Raw genomic sequence first — 18,600 nt, forward strand, 5'->3', positions numbered from 1 at the left:
TTCTACATTGAGCTGAAAAAATCAGTGTTTTCATGTTTTGGGCTGAGTCTTTCTCCTGCCAGCTTTGCCAAAAATGTTGAAATGAAAAGGTCAGCATAAATTAATAGGTGTGCTGCCTTAGATCCTAAGTGCAATCTCACAGGAGACCAGTTGGGCACTGGTACGCACTTCTGCCATCTGCTTTATGTAGCATTTGTAGCTTTTTAAGACATCATGCCCACAGGGTGTGAGAAACCAGTGTAGCCTAGTTAACTAAAAGGCAAAGTACCAAAACAGAAGGAAGATCTTTTGAGGATAGATGGAAGCATATTTAAAATCCAAGATATGGATTTAAAATATGCTTCCATCTATCCTCATAAATATGGCAAGAGATCCAACTGCTGCCGGAAGAAACAAAATACATGCTGTGTAACAAAACCTGCGAAATCCCCCCCCCTCAGATTCAGGTAACAGGTAAGTGGCTTTAAGACAGTATTTACTAAAATCTTTTCAAACTTTATCACTGAAAGTGTGATACCACATAATCTACCACTGAAGCCATTGCACAATTGTCATCTGATGCAGGCCCATTAGTACTAAGTTACTCCACGATGTCTTTGCCTTTCCCATGGTCTTTGTAGTTGTTTCAGGTAGTGTCAGAATCCCACTGGCCTTACTTAGAGCACAGCAGACCTAGAACTATTCCCCAGGAATTCCTAGCACACTGTCAAGGTTGTTTCTGTCTTTCTGTGAGCGTGCTCGGCTTGGAGGGGAACACACATCCCATCAACACTTCTGTAAAACGGTGGAGCTGCAGATTTCTCGGGGCTCCTGGCAGGTGCCAGTTACTTTCTTGGATGTAAGACATAAAACACAGTGCAGGCTTGAGTCTTGGGGGAAGGTGAGAAACAGTCACCAGAGCTGCTGTGGGAAACACAGGGGAGTAGGAAGAGAGAGCAGACCAGCCAGAAGGACTCGGCACAGCCTCCTGTGCATCACAGCCTGCACACGCCCCCGGCCACTCCCTCACACCATCGAAAACTCAGCTAAGAGACTGTTTTTTTAACCTCATTTAATAAAAGGTTTTTTAGATATATAGAGGATATTAAGTAAATAAGTTACATAGTACATTACAATCACATCTGCAAAGATTTCCTTTAGTGTATTAATATTTTATAAAAAAGCACACAAAAAATAAATTCAGTCCAGTCTATCACAACTGTACAGCAACAGGTAAATATATTTATATATGTACATTTTAAACATGTAACAGTCTTTTAAAAGGTGCCCTAGGCAGCAGACACACAAAAGGAAGTGTCTGCTTATTTGTTAAAATAAAAGTAATATACTTTATTATAAAGCATTTATACAGTAATTACAAAGGCTGACTGCTCCTGTACAGTACACCAAAGCTTTGACTACAAATTTAAAAACAGAACATAAAAAGAATGAACACAAAAAAGTTTTTATCAAATCTAGGCTACAAGGGAAAAAAATACAGGTGGATAAGCTGCAGGAAACTTTTTTAAAATACACAATTATATTTCTATAAAAATATATGTTGTCTTCTAATCTGGAGAAGTTAAGGATTTTTTCAGGCTCAGCTATCAGTAGAATCTTAGTCTTGGAAAGAAAGATCCTTAGACAGCTTGGGATTTAAAGTTTGTGTCTTCCTAACATATGACACAGGAGAGAAGGAGGGAAAGTAAAGCAGCTGAACCCAAGTGACGAATTTACATAGAAACTCAAGACCCCCCAGAAATCAAACATGATTTGTAGACTCACTTCTCTGTCTCTTTAAAGCTTTATAAACTTCCAGACACACATCAGAAGATAAAGCAGGGAGAAAGTTTGTGTGGGAAAATGTGTATGAGAATAAGGTTTCTGGTAAGCATTGGACTAAATGTGCCATTGTATGAAAGCAAGACTCCTATGGTTATAGTCCTTCCTACTCCCATTTCTTTAAAATACAGTATGTATCTGCAGGAACCTTCTAGTCCACTGCCTGAAAGAGAATTAACAAGAGTGTAACTGCAGAGAGTGTGAAAGCTCACATTTGTGATTTAAGAAAGACTTTTTCTGAAAAGTGTTGATTTTAATCTAAGCTTGTTGCAGTGATAAAAATGACTAAAAGCCTCAGTGTGATAAATCAGAGTATTTTTAGTTAAATTGGACTTTATCTACAATGGGTTTAACAGATTAATTACCTTTAAGCTTTTGAATTTCTATCTTTGTCCTGCCTTTAAGCAGCTACATCCCTACCTCTTTCTAGCCAGCAAAATGCCATGGTCCTGCACAGCTGAGTAAAATTTTGTAGGCCTTCAACTTACAGAACCAAGTTCTCTCTGATTCCATCACCTGTATCAGTAAAAGAACAAACATCAAGTAAATTAAAATGCAGAGTGGTTCTCGCAGCTAGACTGCAAAACACCTGCAGCTACATCAGATTTGCATCACAAGTGCATGCATCTATCTAGTAATTACATACACACATAAGTCTTACAAAACTCAGATGCTATCCCATGCAGATCACAGACCTGAAAGACTGAATCTATCTGTAAAGGGCAGGCAGGAGCACAGGCAGAAGGAAGTATGTGATCAGGGCAAGTGACCTGTCACTGCATCTCCATGATGCCCAGGGCTGGCATCGAGGCTCAAGCAGGTAATGATCTGAAATACAGCCATCTGACTGTGGGGTGTATGACCACCTGAAGCCTGATCCTGCACTGTAAAAGGCAAACCTATTAGTACACATGTACAGAATTGCATTCTATAAATATTTGTTCCCATTTGTTCTTCAAACTGAAGAGACACCTTGTTCAAATTAATGACTTTCTTCTGCCTTTTTTTGTAAATTAGCAGCAAACCCTTACACTAAATGGGGATTGATCAATAGGCCCTTAAACGTTGGGAAATAATGAGCATGGAGTTTTAAAACAGACATATCAACAGAACATTGAGAAGCATTTCGTTTGTTTGGGATGGGTTTTTTTAAATCTCAACTGGAATAACAAACTTTAATTAACTGTGCTGCAGTAGAGAGCCACTCTAGTTATTTTTCCCTCACAAAAAGTAGGAGCATAACTCATTCCAGATTAGAAAAATTCAATTTAAATGCTTTGTCCACAGAAATTGGGTGTTAGTTGTTTGGGTTTTGGTTTTCTTCTTTTTTTAAAAAACAATTCTCTGCCAACTTTTGCTAGTAGGCAAGCTCTAATTCAAATGCAGGATCAATTCCAAACTCCTTCTGTAAGCCAGTGAATAGAAGGCTTGGTTTGCTTGTTTGTCTTTTAAGATGACACTTTGAGGAACTGTTTTACTTACTACCATGCCAGAAAAGAAGTCTTCTGGGGGCTACTGGCAATTTGGAAGTATGCTCAGAAACGTTCCAACTTGATGCCACTTATACCTGATTGTGGTCAGCCCTGCTAACCCACAGCTGTTATAGAGGTTATCCTCAAAAAAGCCCTTTTGTGATTTTCTTCCAGTAACAGACTGTGTCCAGTTTTCCTGTTCCATTCTTCTTAAACTGCAGCAGGGTGGGACAGAAACAAGCAGTACTGGAATCAGTACATAATTTACACAACATTTTTATGCAAGTAAAGAAAAAACTCTGATTTGTTCTAACCAGCACCTCAACACCTTGTCCTTGACAAGAGGAAAAATTATATCAGTTTCCTAAAGTAGGGATAATCAGTGAACGATGTGGCCTTTGGAAGACTGTAATAATGCTTGCAGTTGGTTCACCTACTCTTCCTCCTGACACAGTGCGCTAAAGCTTCTGTTCTCTCCAAGGGCCCTAAGATAATGGCAGACAAGCATTTCCCCCAATTTATAAAAGAAAAAAAAATATAAATCAACACTGAAATCTTAAAGAGGAAGACTGATTTGCTTAAGCTTCTTTTTAAACAAGCAGCTTTTAGTTCTTCGCAGTTTTTTAATGATTTTAACAGTTCACAATGTGCCATGTGTTTCTTACTTAGTCAACAAGATCCATTCAATGTAGGAACATGGAACAGTCATCTAAGTGCTGAAAGGAACCCCAGTTTTGATAGGAATGAAAAATACAATCTTGACAGAAAATTGAACACTTACAGGTGAAAGTGTCAACTTTACAAAGAGTGCAGTCCTTAACGATGTTCCTCCTGATTTAGTAAGAGCAGTAACTGTTTCTGCTATTCAGAAAAAGGATTCTATGCAAAGGCATAGATATGTCAAAGCATATGTTGTACAATACAATGCCTCCCAAACAAAAGAGTGAAGCCATCATGGTTGCATAAAACTACAGGGCAAGATGACTGACAGACAACAAGCTGGAGTTACAGCCTCTTTCTATAGTTAACCAGGAATTTATCTAGCAGCTGGAAGGGTCAAGATTTAAATTAAAAAAATCTGCCAGTCAGGCACACTCAGTAGCTCACATACAACGACATCTCTTGGATCCCTGCAGGGGAAGGCAGGAGCGATCAGCTCCTACAGCCTGGTCTGATGCAGTGCCAGCACCCGAGAAGCTGGGGATCACTGCTGCTCCTAAGCACTGGATGGAGGGAGGAAGCTGGGCAGCCAGGCTATAGGATGGCACCAGCTGGCCATGAAGCACAAGTGATTCTCTGCATCCTTACAAAATAATGATAAATGTGGGCTATAAAGATGTACAGAACAATCCTGTGAGAATTTAACATTTGTCACCTGGCCCACTTCTTAACTCTCACCAGCAGCTTTTGGCGGCTAGACTTTTTGGGCTGCTAGCTTGTGTCAGTTCTGAAGAAGAGTCAGCCTTTCAGCAAAGAGAACAGCTCATAGCAGGACAACCCAGCAGGCAGCACTGCCCTGCCACTGGTGTGCAAGTGGGTGACAAGCTTCTCCTGTACATGCTGTCTGACAGCAACTGCCTGGGAAACTAGGGCCCTGCCATAAAAGCCTGATGATGGCAATTTCAAGGAGTAAACGAGGGCTGCTACAAGAGAGAAGAGGATATTGAGAGGTAAAAGCATTCACAGAGGGATGGCTGCTGGAGATGAGACTCCATTCCTCCCATTTCTGAGGTGCACGCAATCTAGGTGCACACAAGAAGATCTGGGTTCATTTTCACTAAACAAACTTGCTCCCATTTATGTAAATTCAAACCCAGCAATTTTCATTTTAAATTGCACTTGTGAAGCCCAGAATCCTTTAAGTTAATCAAAGGCTGACTATTTTGTTTTCCAAGATGAGACAACCTGCAAGGTCTGTGGCTACTCTTATCACACAGGATATTTTCATATCCTTTGCTATGTTCTTAATGCCATAAGATAACTGACCTCAGGCTTCCGTTTGAAAAATAAAACTTCCTCTCAAAAGGAAGAAGAGTGTCTTGCTCATCCTACTTTTCATTTTTGTGAAACAGAGGTCAAAAGTGCACACCATCTTTCCACAGAACTTGTTGTCTGCCTGAATAACTGCTCAGAAAGAAAGGCAGGAAAGAATAAAAGAAGAAGAACTTGCTAAGAAAGGAAAAAACTGGAAATCACCAGTGTCATAGTAACTGGATACACTTAAGCTCAAAGTAGAGCTTCATTTTCTTGCTCCAGTCTGGAAACCTTTATATCCAAGAGTCCTACTACCACAATTCCTGACAAGAACAAAAAGAAAGGTCTGACTGACCTGAGAGAACTTACTTCCACTGCAGGTGACATTCTATTATGTACCTCGGGTATCATTATAAATAGGAATCTTATCAGTCTTAAAAAAAAATCCAAGTTGAAACAAATCTTGTTATCCACCATTCTGGCTTGTTCAGTACTGGCAAGGTGAAGTGGAACATGTGGTATGAGGAAATGGCAGCACTGAAACCAAAACCAGATGGTTCAGGTAAGAAAAGTGCAAGCAAAAAACAAATGAGACCAGCGAGAGGGAGGTTGGGTCCAGCCTTGCTACTCCCTCCACTTCTGGTCTCCTGCTATATTTCTCCATCTTCATCCGAGCTGGCGCTGCTGCTGCCACTGCTGCTGCTGCCACTGTCACTGCTCTCGTCCTGCAGGGCCTGGCTGCGGGCCGCCGCCGCTGCCGCCTCCCTCTCCTGCTGCTTCAGCGCCGCCGCCTTCTTCTCCTGCTCCGCGTGGCTCTTCATGTGGGCACTGCGGCTCTTCACCTTGTAGAACACCCTGAGGAAAGCATACGGGGACATGAGCACTGGCCTCTCCTACACCTCCTTCAACACTTCTCTGGAAGAGCTTCTGCTGCTCTGGCTCAAGCTCATGAGCTTCAGCTCCGGAACTCCCACAGGCGCTGCGATAGAGCACCTACAGCAAACGCCATTCAGGACATGGAGAGCAAGGAGCAATGCTAGCAGGGGATCCTGAGCTTGATTTCTAACTGTGGCCATTTCTCATTCAGCTGTGAATTCAGAGGGGCAGTGCTGGTATCTGAATTATGCACGTGCTCCTTAACATAGCCCTGGTTTTCAGGCATACCCGTGCTGCAACAATACCATAAGCAGTGAGGCAAATGATGGCCCAATGCCACGCCTGAGCCTTGTCCACAGAGCTCGAAATACTTGAGCTTTTTCCTTCTGACTCTACATTTCTGTGATCTGTTCTTCACCCTCCACCACTAACTATTTGGATTTTGCACAAAGCGCCACAAGTGTAGTTCAGACATCATTAAGAAGCCTTGTCTGCTTGTCCTGTTATTTCAAGAGTAAGCAACTTATGTAGGGAACTGAATTTTCTTGACAGTTTGATTCTGGTGGCAACAGACATACAAAAACTACTAAAACTGTGTGAGGAAATACAAATATATTTGACATCTACCAAAGACAGCTGCAAATGTAACCAGATGAACTATGTACCTACTAAACCTAATAAGCTGCTGCAATAATGATGGTAACGTCTTCTGTTTCTAGACCACTGTTCTTAAGTTTATACCATGTTCTTTATATGTGATCTAGCAAATACATAGAAACTTGTTGTTACAAAAATGTAAGCATTACAGAGGGCCAACACAGCAGCTGCCTGAAAGTGCAGCTTAACACCAACTACTGTACACAGCTGAAATACAGGTGGTATCTTATGCCATTTGAAGAAAAACAAGCCTTAATTTGCAAGTATTAGTGGGGCAGTAATTAATTAGAGCTATTGCCAATGTCTATGGCCTATACAGAAAGACAGAAAGTTCATTTGGGAAAAAGTTTCCCACAGGAGATGCCCTACTGTGATTCTGTGACTATTGCTGGAAGCAGAGTTGGTCTTACCTGCCACATTTTTTACATGGAAATGTGTTCTCTGTGTTTTGTGTTTTACTGGCAGCATCTGGTTTTATCTTCTGTTTCCTCTTCTTCCTCTGCACTGGAGCAGTAAAAGGCTTTCGAGGCTTCACTGTTGTCTCCCTCGGCTTCCTCCCAATTCTGCCCATGACAGTTGCCTCGTGACTCCTCATATTGGTGTTGCTGGCCTTTGTGAAGAGGAGAAGAATTGAGTCAAAGTGACACTTAAACCCACCATCAGAAGGCAGACAGTGGCTGAGCTCCTGTGCTTCACTCATTCCAGACAAAGGTTATATTTAATGGCAAAATCTTCAGGCTATTTTAAGGACATTTCTCATCACGGCCCTCTGTGTCCACCAGCCACAAAGAATACATTGCATTTTCCCACCTTACACATCCCAGTTCTCCCATCACAGCTCACAGTCTGATTGACAGTAACACTCTGATCTACCTCAGCCCAATCTCTTGCTCCAGAAAAGTTAGAGATGGAAACTTTTTGCATCTGGAACTGCCCACATGTTTTCTAAACCATTTGCAAAGTGAAGGTGGCATAGAAAGCACAACATGCACAATGCAGCACTTACTATTACACCATCTTGTAGTGTCTGTTCATCTTTCAGAGCATCGGCGCTCCTCTTTCTGTTATCCAACCCTTCCTCTGCCTCCTCTTCTTCCTCCTCTTCCTCCTCCTCCTCCACATGCCCCTGTTCCTCACTGAAGATGTCCCTTCTGAGAGGAAGAACACGTGCAAACCTATGGGAGCTCTTCACCAGAAGACAAAGGAACTGTTAATTTTGATGCCTGTAGGTAAATGACATTATGTGACACAGGACACAAATTTGTGAGTCTGGACTCCTGTGGAGAAGCCAGATTGTTTGTGCTTTTGATTTGAACAGTAAATGAGACAACACACAAGACTTCAAACCACAGCCCAAAAGAGGTGAGAGAAATTTAGGAAATTACTTACCTTGATGTCAACTTCAGCTTCATCTTTAATTGATCTCTCATTAGCACCATCAATGTCCCCAAAGATTAAGGTCCCATTCCGACCAATTTTCACCTGTTTCTTGTATGTGTAGTAGAATTCTACACATTGAGCCACTGTTTTGGTTTTTATCTGTTGTTTAAAAAACATAAAACTCCAGTGGATTACATGATTTTAAAAAGATTTATAAATAATTATTAGGGGTGCAATAAATATACTTTGTATTTTCTTTCCTTAGTAGTTTCCATTCCACCACAGCTGCTGTTCAAGCCTCTTTTTCTGTGTCATATTCACCTGTCTGCCTCATCCCCCAGCATATCCCCTACTGCCACTGTTATTCCCTGAGAACTAGAGGACAAACTTTCCAAAGAAAACCTGGTTAATGTAAAGGTGACAGAACCTGGAACTTTGTAAGCTTAATGCACCTCTTAGCCTCTGAAATGTTCCAGTGGAGCTATCAGGCTTGACAGCAGCTTCTCAGTTTTATGGAGGAGCTTTATTTTGCAGCAGCACTTCAAAGAAGACCAGACCAGAATACCAATCCAAAAATGGAAGTGAAGGTTTGCAGCCCCTTCCCGTTTTGGCCATGTGCGTTTTGTAGGCATATGGTGGTGGACAATTATCAGCATGGACTTGTGACCATCTACATATTCTGCATCAGTGATTTCTCTGAAATGTTTGGAACATATTTTCAACTTCTGAGCTTTTGCAATTTAAATGTCTTTGGGGATTTTATTCAGTAAATACGTTTGCAGTTCCTGGTTTTGCACTCTCCTTCAGTGATTTCCCCCTTGCTGACAAGTCATACCTCATCAAAACATGGGAGTGATCATTTCTCCTATCATTGTCACAACACTGGAGAGATCTAAAGGATGCATCATTCTCATATCCTTCTTTGGTTGTCTCCATCAGTGGCAAAGATGTGTTTCTTTTTAGTTTTATCAGCAAGCCATTTAAGCTAAACACTGCCAATGCTCTATAAATGTGCTCTGCAGAGGAGATAGCTGTAGCATGGACTAGTGGAAGTAATGCAGTTTAAATACCAGGGTTAAGCAAAACAAACATGATTGCTTAGCTTTCTGGTGAGATTTCATGCTGTGCTGGAGGCTGACATTTCTCTGAAATCTTTTGAGTATGGGACCTAATGCTAGACCTAAAACTGAGGCTTCAGAAAAATCAAGATTGAACTTCCTGTATAAAATGTTCAACAAACATGTAAAAATGTATCATAAAAACAAACAAAAGTAACTTACAAGCTTTTGGACCAAGAAAAAGTCTTTTTTGTAGATTGCAATGCCTTTGTTGAATAGCTTTTTTTCTGCAACTTTCCACTTGTCTGATCCTGTAGGTAAAAGTAAGTTATAATGAAAACCCATATAATTTCAAATGTTTACTCTTCTTCATACCTCTTCTTCATGTTTGCCTTAAATAAGACCAGTACACACATGAGGGTGCAGTCTCTCCTTGAGCCTACTACAGCAAAACTGCAGACTGCTGTTCACTCCTCCCTTACTGCTCCACCCCAGCTCTCCTCCCAACACTTCCTTTGTGCTAGATCAAGTGCTCATCACCACAGCTCAGCTTGCAAAAACTACTCAATTAGATGAACTAAGATGTTGCCCAAGCAAGGTGAAGTGACACACTTCGTGGTGACCCAGTCATAAGATTTTATAGTAGGGTGATGGTGGGGTAGAAGAACAGGATCTTCTCTTTCAGCAGCAATCTGTACTTGAAGATTTGCTACATCTCCAGTATTCCTCAAATATTCCTTGCCTCTAATAATAACATTCTCAAATCCCCTCCTTCCTTATAGATATTCTTCAACTAATCTTTGCCAACAACTACAGTAGCAATGCATAGTAACAAAAATGTATTTTCTATGCTTTGTGGTACCAGCTATTAAGACATCTCTCTACCACTTTACATCAGATCTTTCAGGTGACTTGGGTCTCTCCAGATCACTGAAATCAGTGTCACACAGCTGACTATTTTCTAATTAGGTGCATGATGACAAAAGTAGCTTATGGCATTTAAATTTTGAATTAACACTAACAGGTATCCATAGCTGGCTGAGGCTTCTTCAGCAAGCTTGAAAACTACTCCCCATAAAACCCCTGCTTAACTCCACCCTGGAAACTCATGTCAGAGAGGCTATGATTCCAAGGTTACCACAGCCTTTCTTGTACATACTGGCTATCCTTCTACGTTCTCTTTGTCTTAGTGCAAGGGATTACCTTCCCTTTTCCCCATAAAGAAAATGAGAACTCATACCTATCCCAATACACATGCACATGTTCAGAAGGATGCAGTGTTTCTTACATTTAAAGTGTCTTAATTTGCATAAGCAAAAATTCTGGCAAGCCATCATTTGAGTTACAAGAGAGAACTGCTCTTTTAATTTTCTTGTAATGTAACAGAAAAGGATATAAGCAGGCAGCACAGAGTTGTTCTGGTTCACAAACCTGTGTAGTGATAATCTGCCAAAGGGTGAGTAGGTGGTCTCACTGGATTCTTCAACAGCAGTTTGGTCAGAGCTCCCTTGGATAAACACAAGTAAAAGAATTACTTTAATGTTTGGGGTATTAAAAACAAAGATCAATTTGTCAATCCCCTCTTTTCTGTGGCAAGCTAACAGAAAAGAAACAGAGCACAGTTTACCACTTGGGACAACTTTAAAAATCACATTCTAGACTGCCCATCTAATCTTGGGTACCAGAGGCAAGTGGTACATTCTTGGCACCTCTTCACATCTGTGAATTGACACAACCACCAGGGTACTGGGAGAGAGCTAATTCCATACATAGAGACCTTGCATCAGTTTCCTCTCATTAACCAAAGGCCTATTACACACATATCCAAACATGCTGCCCCTAAATGACACCTGTTTTACATATCCAAGTAACTGCAATTTGATCTCACTTGACTGAGCATTATTTCAAAATAAATCAGCAGTCACGTGACTGAAAGATGACACACACAAAACTCCCACCTCTCAAGCTGCTTTTTAGTTTTCATTTAAACCAGAAAGCTTTCAAATTCTGTAGGAAGGAGACAACAGAATCGTGCTTCCACTGGCAGTTTAAACCACCTGAACAACGAGTTCCTGCTGTCAGAGGCAGTCCTGCTCCTCTCTAACGCCAACAGCAGCATTCACAACAATGGGCTGCCAGAAACCTAACACACACACAAAAACTACTTTCTGTTTGATCTCTTCTCTGATGCAAGTCCATGCAGTCTCACAAGTGTCAGTGCCACAGGATGGGAAATAAGCAGCCAGGCAAAAGTGTGGGATACTCCTGAATACAGGGCAGATTTATGCCAGTCTAAATCAGTCATAGAACTATAAAAAGATGATAAAGCTTTGCTGTTTGCTCTGCTCTTTGATATTACCTCCCAGAGGTACCAAAGGGCAATAATGAAAGTGCATCATGTCTTACAATACTGGTATAAAATTAGCAGGACAGTTGTTCTACAGACACAGACAGAGAAGTCAAATGGATCAACCAAAACAAAGAGGTGCAAGACACTGCCCTCTGACTCAGCTTTCAGGGCCAGTCTCTTATTTTTCCCTTCTACACAGTAACCTTTCCAGGAAGACAACATCTAAAATTAATTTAGAAGTCTTGGCTCACTTGCCCTGATAGACTGTCAGTGTGTTTGTTAAAAAGCCAAACATGTCCAAGTTGGAAATACAAAAGTAAGTGCACATGGCACTGTACATTGGTCAGAACCCACATCAGGGATGTACAAGGGGCACCAAACAATGGGAACCAGATGCACTGAAAGGAATTTGCAAGGCTCTCCTCTCAGGAATGAGAGGTTACCTGAGCTGCCTTAACATCTTTGACCACAATTGAGGTGAACAGCGGGGCAGACTCACCAGAATGCTTCCCTTTTCTTCATGTAAGAAATGCAATGCCAGCTCCTGGTTGGTTCCACCCCCAGGAAAAATACTTGAACAGGCAGCAGCTAGCAGGTTTTCCACTGTTTCCACAGGGGTACCCAAAAAAATCAGAAAAGAAGATTAAAATGAAGTTTCCTATTGCATTGGCATGATTAATTACCTCTTTTGAAGGAGAAATAGACATAACAGAAAGTAAAACTCAGAGAAGTTGCATGTCCTTGCAAATTTATCTGAGTCAAATTTGGACCCCAGCACTCATTAGGCTACAAGGTCATGCAGTGCTATTTACACACGGAATTTCTTTCAAATCTCCTCCCTGCTCTTCCCACCTCCCTTCACCTCACACATTTCTTGAATCCACCCTTATATTGTGAATTTCCATTTCACAAAACTCTTTTTTCTCTCTCATTCAAAAATATTTCTTCCAAGCTTGCCCACTTCCTCTTCCCTTCAGGATTTATACAGAACACAACCCATGTGTAACAGAAGCAGTCAGCTCCACAGGTCTGCTACTAGCCACCACAACTCCTGCTTCCTCATCCTGACTTCAGTCTACAACTTGATTTTTTTGAAATACTATTACATCTAGAACATCCCTCAAAAATACAGGAGTTGAGTGTGTGTGGTTTTCAATGTTAACAAAACCAAGGAAGCTTCACTGAGCAAAAGGCCGCTCTTGGCCTGACACAAGCAACAGTCACAGTTTTTTCACTATTAAAAGAACGAATCCTACCAGCTTCCCCTTGCCCCATACATGCAATCTGATAAACAAGTTTTGCTCCTAAAACTGTTTTCAAGACCACTCAAACATGTCACTTGAATGGTAGCTTAAAAGATTTTTAATTATGCCTACAGTAGATACGTGGTAGTCCCTACAACCACTGCAACAACTCTGCCCTCTAACAGCCTTCCACCTTCTTACCATTCTCTTGGGTGGCTTTGTTGGTTTCCAAGTCATCCCATGGCTGCCACACCAGCTCTGCTTTATGTTCATCAGCTTCTGCCAGAGATCTGTCTTGGAGTGATGGGATTTCTGCTTGAAAGCGAGTTCCTACATTTATTCGCCTGCAGAGAAGGAGAAGTGTTACAGTCAGGCCATCTTTACAATACCCAGGAAGTCTCTGTCTCTGCTAGAAACCCTAATGAAGAACCAAACGAAGAAACAAATGCATATACAAATGCAGGCTCTTGCATATAACACCAACAGTGTTGTAGGTTACATAAGTAACTTAGAAGTTGAGAGGTTTTACATCTATTACCAGTTTCCATTTTTTTATCTTCCATTTTTTTTATCAGCATAGGTTGAAACTGTATTTAAATTAGCATCCCCTAATAGCTGCTCAAAGAACAGTGATTGGCTTCCAATAATCATCACTTTTGGAGAGGCTCTCATACAGGGTCCTCTTATGGCAAGCTTGCTCCTCAGGCATAAGACAGGTAAGCCTGTTTTAGTATTAACATTTTGTCAGCCAACAACTGAACCAGTCTCCAAATGTCCTTTCCAACCTACACACTGCCATCTGGTCCAACTTCCCATTCAAAGCAGGATCAAAATTTGGTCCTTTATCACCTTGACACAAGCTGGTGTATTCCAGGTACTGTTTCAGTTGTTTTTCTAACAACTGAAACCAAAAATACAAAACAAAAAATATGAAACCTGTATTGCTCATTTTGTACCAAACCCAAACCCTTTCCTTCCATCAGCAATCTCATACTTTTACATCTGAATTAGCAGACAGATTTTTCACTATGTGCAGCCCACAGAGCACTACATTTGCTTTAAGTCAAGTGACCATCCACAGAGATTCTACTCTGTATTAGCAAGTGTGATTTTGTGCACAGAGGTGGGTAAGAACCCCCAGTGAAAGACTGTTCTACTGTGGACTTAATGCAAAAGTGTTCCTCATCCAGATGTCAGTCAACCACACTGGTAGCTCTTGACATAGTAAAGTATAGAGAAAGCAGCTCTTTTTTGGAGAGAGCAGATCAGGCAGTGCCCAGAAGATGATAAAAAACTCCAATTCTGGAGTTTCTTCACTACAAAAAAGTAAAACTCCCTGCATCCAGGGCAAGGCTTGCTATAATTCTCAAGTCTTGGCTTGAGCCTAGCCACACCTAGCACAATTACCAAAGAAAGAGCATAATACAGTGCAATAAAGAATAATAACAAAAACTTCTGAGAAATGCCAACCTCCAGACTTTTCTCGTCCTCTGAAATGACACACACACATCTATTATGAAAAGCAGTTTGGAAAAGGAGTGAGGAAGCCTTGAAACAACACATAACCAGTACAGAAATCCAGAGATACCAGCAAGTGTTTCAATATGGTGTTTTGAAGTCCTAAGAGAGTCTGTTATCAAACCGGAGGAAATGGGTATGGAAGGAGAAGAAGCAAATACCTTAATTCCCTTTTCCACCCAATTCCTCATTTTGGTATTGTCATAAAACACTTGCATCATAAGATGTCATGTGTGGGAAAAGTCCACGTTCAAAAAAATTACTGACTTCTAACACACATAAAAAGATATTTTGCAAACTGTTTTTTTTTTTCATCTGTAGCAGATCCAGATGTCCTTAAGGGGAACAGTTCATGTGTAAACAAAGCAATGCAGAATTAATTACCCTATACACTTGTTCCAACTTCATCACCCACTCAGCAGTAGCTCTCCTTTCAGAGCACACTGAGATGGACTGAGGATTAATGTTCATGTGAAGTCTTCTACTCATTGTGATTAGTCTTGCTTACTGTTATGGCATGCAGTTTCACAGAGGAGGAAAGGCTTATGGATTATAATCTGCCCTTGACGGGATGACTGCTCAAAACGGACACTTTGCTGCCATGTGGAAACAGATAAAAAGGCGTTTTTGCAGTAAAAACTGCACTGGGAAATTTGGGAGAGGCTGTGTCTCAGGACACAGACTCCTCTGACCTCACTTCTGAGAAAGAAAGAGACAACTGGAAGATCTGGAGGGAAAGAATGTGGGCCTTCTTGAAAGCTGCTTTTCATTTTGAAACGGAACTTGGAATATGACATCTCTGGGCTAGAAAAAAATAAAAATTTCATCTCGTACCTTCAACGCCCAAATAAAACCAGAATTCTACTGCAAGAGTTGACATGGGTAACCTAAATTTGGTCTGCTCTGAGCAAGGGCTTGGACCAGATGATCTCCAGAGATCCATTCAAGTTGTATTACTCTTCTGTTCCTCTACTGATGAAGTCTAGACTTGAATACATAAAGAGCTCTTGCCTGAAAGCACCAGTGGTGCTCCTGGGATGCTGTGGGAGCTGAGTGTGACAACATCCAGAACTGAGGCTGTGAATTGGGAAGGCAGTTCACAGTGATGCACCACAGGTATATTTAAGGCTGCCTACTTCAGCAGTGACCCCAAGACTTTGGTGCAGCTGAACTACAAAACCAGCAGGACACAAGGATCTGTGACAACAGCTGCCTATTGTACCATTTCACAAAGAATTAACCTTCATTATCACATTTCCTATTTCAAATCACTGCAATTAAATAACCTTTTAAGAAGCACTAACAGAAGGCTTGGCAAGCAATTAAGACTACTATATTGGGTAATCACAAATTAGAGTCAACTTCTGACACGACTACAAAACCAATAAACATTTTTTTCTTCTAAAAAAAGTGCTTCCTGCCACATTTTCCTTAAGGAAGACATGTCTACATAACTGACCACAACAGTGCTGCCAAACACAAAATGACACCAGGTTAATAATTTGCTGTCATTAAAAGTTAAAAGCAATTTACCTCCATAAGCATCTGCTCAGCAAGACTTAAGATGACAGTTAGACAAATCTGCACATAACTCCCTTTTGGCAAAAGGAAATGAACTTGCACTACTAAGATACCATAGTTTGAAATTAACAGCAACATTAATTTGAAAATATGAAAATTTTCACATACAACTAAAATCACAACCAACTTTATATCAGTAACGTCAGCAATTTAAGCCAACACACACAAGACAACTGCACCACAGAGAGGTCAAAGATTGAGACCTGAGAGGGACACAAAAAATATCTGTTCAAGAAGTTCCCCTGGATTAACGTTAAATGAACCAACAGGAAAAGGATTAATTAGGCCACTTCCAAAATAAATTTATACAACAATAAATGTGCTTATTTCAATGAATGGGCTTGGTCTAGAGGAGGTTTGCAAAGGTTACAAGAAAAATCTACATTCATTCACAATTGCAACATTTGCTCAGGACAGGCTGCTGTGACAACTGCAGAAAACCTGACCTTCAAACAAGAAGGCAGAATGGGAAAAGGGCAAGGAAAAAAACTGTCAGCAAATGCACCAGTCCATTTTTAAAATACAAACCATTTTGGATGAAAGCAAAAGAAGGGTAGTATTTACCTGGGGAAATTTTGAGTCAAATATCTCAAATGTTATGGGATATGCTGCAGAGTTTGAGCAGAGATTCCTGACTGCACAGTCAGATGTGGAGCCATGTGGGTGTTTTTATGCCATATGGGTGCTTTCAAGCCATGCATCTCCATGATTAGATTTTGCAGGAGTTAATTAATTAGGTATAGTGATGAACTGGAACTACACTACCTTGCTGTAGTTCTGCAGTACTGAGCTTGAACTGATAACACTCCCAGAGCACTGGCAAAGGCTGTGCAGAGATATTTGCAGCTCTGCTCAGGTTTAGCAGGACTGACACCAAGCCTAAGCTCACAATTCCAGCTTCAACATCTCCAGACTGTGTTCCCTACTGCTGTTTCCCAGAACACAGCCAGCTAAAGACCAGCCAGGCTGATTAGCTCAGGGCACACAGCCCACATGCCACTGGCCGTAGCGTTTTCAGGCTGAGCTCGCCCAGGAGAGAGCGGAGTGTTCACAGCTGTGCTGCAGCTACAACACACCTGCAACCAGACCAGTCCATGGGAGGGCTAACCCCAGTTTTCCAAGGACATTCTGTCCTTCCTCTAAAGGAGCATCATCTTCCCACCCTAAAACAAGCAGACAGCATACAAAGAAGAGCTCGTATAAAACAACACAGGACAGATTCCCCTTTAGGTAACTAACAGTAATTCAGCCAAGAGACAGGTGAGCATCAACAGAAAGCAGTTAATGTCACCAGAATTACATTTACCCAGCCAAACACTATTTATCATATGGTGTAATTTTTAATCAAGACAACTTATATTCAGAACCAACAACAGGAATAGTTTTAATGCTTCTAAGAGATACATCATTCACACAGGGAGCAGCTTGAAGGTTTAGGAGGAAGCAAGGAATCACTTTTACTAAGAGACTCTGAATCTGCTGCCTACTTACGGTTCAATGCTGACCGGGGTGGCTTCCCCCACTACCGTAAGAATCGGAGGGGTAACTTCTGAACTATCTGCAACAAGAAGGAAGAACTGCTCAGCTTCACATCTGAGATTTATTTTTCACACAGCTTGCAAATCTAATCAGAGCTGTCCATCTCCGAAAAAAGGTACCCCCAGGCTAAATAAGGAGTTTCAGATGACCAGAGCCTTCCTCCCCTCAGCTCCAGATACTGACCTGGGAGAGGAACTGACTTTTCATTCCTAAGAACGTCAGCAGGGGGTGTTGCAGGTTGCTTGTGAACCCATCTTAACATCCGTGCCTAGATGGAGCAACACTGCATTTCCTGTATTCTGGCTTCCCAAACAATCAGGAAGAAGCTCCAGTTTCACACAAACACACCTCCTAAGGGCATGATGTTCCTCCCAATGCGCCACAGTTCACAATCATAAATTACACAAGAAAGGAAAGTTAAAATGCAACTTACTTGATCGAAGCAGAGTTCTGTGACCACTTTTGGGTGTCACTGGAGGCGCAACCGAATGACCGCTTGAAGAGAGGATAGCGTTAAAATACAGCCCAGATCCTTCTCTCACTGGACTAAGGATTGGCGGAGGAGTGTAAGGAGGTAGCTCAAAGTTCCTGTCTGAAGGATGGTCTGCCAGACGGACGGGTGACCGCAAGTGGCTCTGATATGGAGTAATGTTGGAATAAACAGGCGGGGCAATAAAGGTGCCGGCTTTAGGTGGTATGAACAGGGGCTCGGGTCTTGGCCGCTGCTTTGGTTTTCGGGCAAAGCCCTCTGCTTCATCCTTTGGAACAGCATCTTCATGCTATTAGAAAAAGAAATTGCATTGTTAATTTAATTTAAAATCTCAGGTTGCCTGAAAAATTTCAGTAAGATGACAACACTTTTTCATGGCAGCTTAAAATCTGGATAGAACGGCTGGAGGATGTCTCAACAATTAGCAGAAGGGCAAAGTGAGAGGAAGAACACAGGGAATGGAATGGAACCATTGGGTAGCAGCTCTAGCTCATGTGATTATGAAGTTATATTTTACAAGAACTTCATGTACATCTGGTCCAACATTCATGGCAGCTTTAAAAGACAATAAAAAAGCACAGCAGAATCCTGGTACAGATACACCACAACCCTGATACAGAAACACAGTGACACCAAATAG

General features: G+C 41.4%; 1 protein-coding gene across 2 annotated transcripts in view; it reads right to left on the minus strand.

The window, feature by feature from the left end:
- Window positions 1-1,034: 1,034 nt before the first annotated feature.
- The window catches only part of MIDEAS (mitotic deacetylase associated SANT domain protein), a 52,276-nt gene continuing 34,710 nt past the window's right edge, over window positions 1,035-18,600 (minus strand). For both annotated transcript variants that reach the window (XM_064713890.1, XM_064713891.1), the window contains exons 4-13: window positions 17,904-18,249; window positions 17,423-17,489; window positions 13,034-13,176; window positions 12,088-12,191; window positions 10,670-10,745; window positions 9,461-9,549; window positions 8,190-8,339; window positions 7,807-7,986; window positions 7,211-7,410; window positions 1,035-6,122 (exon numbers count right to left, since the gene is read on the minus strand). In XM_064713890.1, the coding sequence (XP_064569960.1) occupies window positions 5,918-6,122; window positions 7,211-7,410; window positions 7,807-7,986; window positions 8,190-8,339; window positions 9,461-9,549; window positions 10,670-10,745; window positions 12,088-12,191; window positions 13,034-13,176; window positions 17,423-17,489; window positions 17,904-18,249 (1,560 nt within the window). In that variant the 3' untranslated portion in view covers window positions 1,035-5,917. The remainder of the gene's footprint in view (window positions 6,123-7,210; window positions 7,411-7,806; window positions 7,987-8,189; window positions 8,340-9,460; window positions 9,550-10,669; window positions 10,746-12,087; window positions 12,192-13,033; window positions 13,177-17,422; window positions 17,490-17,903; window positions 18,250-18,600) is intronic.

The sequence above is a fragment of the Zonotrichia leucophrys genome, chromosome 5 (genome assembly GCF_028769735.1).
Source record: "Zonotrichia leucophrys gambelii isolate GWCS_2022_RI chromosome 5, RI_Zleu_2.0, whole genome shotgun sequence".
NCBI lineage: Eukaryota > Metazoa > Chordata > Aves > Passeriformes > Passerellidae > Zonotrichia > Zonotrichia leucophrys.